The 3209-nt window shown below is 43.9% G+C and overlaps 1 protein-coding gene across 1 annotated transcript in view; it reads left to right on the top strand.

Moving 5' to 3' along the window:
* DRG1 (developmentally regulated GTP binding protein 1) overlaps positions 1 to 3209 on the top strand; it is a 38163-nt gene that overhangs the window by 2790 nt on the left and 32164 nt on the right. Inside the window, exon 3 of the mRNA XM_008062487.1 lies at positions 435 to 610. Coding sequence (XP_008060678.1) covers positions 435 to 610 — 176 coding nt within the window. The remainder of the gene's footprint in view (positions 1 to 434; positions 611 to 3209) is intronic.

The following is a 3209-nucleotide window of genomic DNA, read 5'->3' as shown; positions in this document are numbered from 1 at the left end:
GGTCTCGAACCCATGGGCTCAGGCAATCCACTCACCTCAGCCTCCCAAAGGCACGGTATTACAGGCTGAGCCACCGAGCCCAGCTATTTATTTATTTTAATATAAAAAGTTGGATCACTATGTTGCCCAGGGTAGACTGGAACTTCTGGGCTCAAGCAATCATCCTGCCTCAGCCTCCCGAGTAGCTGGGACTGTAAGTATGTGCCACTGCACTCAATTTTTTTTGGAAAGCAATTTTTATATCAAACACTGCATTGTTGTGAATTGGTATGGGAGAAGTTTTGCGTGCTTGAGTTCTACTTTAGAGATAAACTTTTTAAAGTTAGAAAAATAGGGCCTAGAGGGATACAGGCAGTGAAATGTGAAATAAGTTACATGAGCCTTAACACTCCTGTGCTTAATACTCCTCATTTTGATATTTGTTGATGTTTTAGGTTTTGATGTGGCCAAGACAGGTGATGCTCGAATTGGGTTTGTTGGTTTTCCATCTGTGGGGAAGTCAACACTGCTCAGTAACCTGGCAGGAGTATATTCCGAGGTGGCAGCCTATGAATTCACTACTCTGACGACTGTGCCTGGTGTCATCAGATACAAAGGGGCCAAGATTCAGGTGAGTCAGGTCTGCAGGCCAAGAGAGAAGGAAATCCATTTTTGTTCATTTAGGAAAAATTTACTGGTAGCTCATTGTGTGCCAGGCCTAATCTTTGATCTATCAGGCCCTTACTGATAGACATCAGGGGAGACAGAGTAGTACATAAATACAATATTACAGTGGGATAGTGCCTGTGAAAATGCAGAAGAAGGAGGGACTACTTTTCCACCTGAGGATAGGGGTGATAGCTTTGGTGAGAAGGCTTTATGTAGACAGTGACACTGTAGGTGGACCTTGAGGTTAGAATAGAATTTTATAGCACAGAAGTACAAAAGGGCTTTTCAGGCAGTAGTAATGGTGAACAGCCTGCTGTAGTACATGATTAGGTTTGGGTCAGGAGTGGTGAAAGATGAATCTGGAAAGGTAGGTTGGGACTGAGTTATGAAGGACCTTATGTACCTGCTAAGGAAGTTGAATTTTACCTTGTCTGTAGATAGGAACCCTCAGAAACTTTAAAATATATAAATAACACAATCAGACCTTCTAGAAGATAAACTTGTCTGTGAGCCAAATGAAGTTAGTCTCCTGAGGTGTTCTTAGATATTAGATTTAAGGCTCCCCAAAAATCTCTATGTTTATAAAAGAAGATGTACAGAAAACAGTGGGGCATATTTTTGTTGGCTGCATAGCTAAAAATGCGGGGTTCTGAACTCCATGAATTTGAATCTATATTTGAGATTCCCTAACTCTTAGTTCACAGCATCCTTATTATCTCAGCAATTATTTTTATACCTTTTTGTGTCTCAGTAGTTTTTTATGTTGCCCCAGACCAAAAGAAAACTACTTGATTGTTCTGCTTTTTAAACAGTTTGGTTCAAAGAACTTAATAAGTTTTTATATCCTTATAGCCAGTTATTTACTAATGGGATATATGTATACCTATTGGGTACCACATAACTCCTCAAACTGTGGAATTAGATTGGATATTGCCACATGTATTTCCTTTTTCACATTCTTTTTTTTGTTTTTATTTTTGAGTTGGAGTTTCACTCTGTCACTCAGGCTGGAGGGCAGTGGCATGCTCCCGGCCACCACAGCCTCAACCTGCTGGGCTCCTGTGATCCTTCTGCCTCAGCCTTCCAAGTAGCTGGAACTACAGGAGCGCTACCATTCCCAGCTATTTTTTGATTTATTGTAGAGACAAGGTCTCACCAAGTTGCCCGGGTGGGTCTCGAACCCATAGGCTCAGGCAATTCTCTCGCCTCAGCCTCCCAAAGAGCTGGTATTACAGGCTGAGCCACTGAGCCTGGCCCACATTAATTTTTTTTTTTTTTTGAGTTGGAGTCTCACTCTGTCGTCCAGACTGGAGTGCAATGGCCACTACCGGCCACCACAGCCTCGACCTGCTGGGCTCCAGCAATCCTTCCGCCTCATCCTTCCAAGTAGCTGGAACTACAGGCGCGTGCTACCACAGCCGGCTCATTTTTGATTTATTGTAGAGATGAGGTCTTGCCAAGTTGCCCAGGCGGGTCTTGAACCTGTGGACTCAGGCAATTCACTTACCTCAACCTCCCAAGGCGCGGGATTGCAGGCTGAGCTGCCGAGCCCGGCTTAATTTTTAAAATAAAGTATGAGTTGGGCACAGTGGCTCAAACCTGTAATCCTAGTACTTTGGGATGCCGAGGTAAGGGGATCGCCTGAGCCCATGGGCTCGAGAACAGCCTGTGCAACTTGGCAAGACCTCATCTCTACAATGAATAAAAAAAAAAAAAATTAGCTGGGCATGGTAGCATGATTAGGTGTGGGTCAGCATTCCAGTTACTTGAAAGTCTGAGACAAGTTCCTGAGCCCAGCAGGTCGAAGCTGGGGTGGCAATGAGCGTGTTACTGCACTTCAGCCTGGGCGACGGAGTGAGACTCCAAGTCAAAAAAAAAAAAAGTATGGTACTTTTTGCTATAGCAGCTGTTGAAAAATCTGTCTTCCCAAAGAATTGAATCCAATGTAATTGAAGGCAATGTAGTGGAATCTAAAGTTGAAATTGTGAACTTCTGGAGCTAGTAGTTTCCTTGGTGCCTGATAGAGATCAAGAATTGCTGTGTTTCTCTTGAAAATTTAGTATATCCAATGGTACTTGTGAGTTCATTTTGGTCCCTTAGGATGCCTTGGGACACAGTTTGGGAACCATCGATGTGGGCATTTATTTTTCTCCTTGCTGAGCTACACAGTGAATTGTGAGGTGCATTCATGCTTTTATTATAGAACCTAAAGTAGGAAGAGGTCCAAGTCCTGGTGGTATTTTCTTTTTCTTTTTCTTTTTGTTGGAGTCTCCTTTTGTAGCCCAGGCTAGAGTGCAGTGGCATGCTCATGGCCACCCCAGCGTTGACCTGCTGTGTTCAGGCGATCCTTCCTTTTCAGCCTTCCAAATAGCCAGAATGACAGGCGCATTACCATGGCTGGCTAATTTTTAAAAATTTATCGTAGAGATGAGGTCTCACCAAGTTGCCCAGGCTGTTCTTGAACCCGTAGGCTCAGGCAGTCCCCTCACCTCGTCCTCCCAAAGTGCTGGGATTACAGGCTTGAGCTACCGCATCCAGCCCTGGTGGTATTTTCTTTTTTT

Source organism: Carlito syrichta, unplaced genomic scaffold (genome assembly GCF_000164805.1).
Source record: "Carlito syrichta isolate Samal-C Ts95f unplaced genomic scaffold, Tarsius_syrichta-2.0.1 Scaffold305723, whole genome shotgun sequence".
Classification (NCBI taxonomy): domain Eukaryota; kingdom Metazoa; phylum Chordata; class Mammalia; order Primates; family Tarsiidae; genus Carlito; species Carlito syrichta.
The sequence above is the reverse complement of the archived record's forward strand: the minus strand, read 5'-3'. Positions and strand labels throughout refer to the sequence as shown.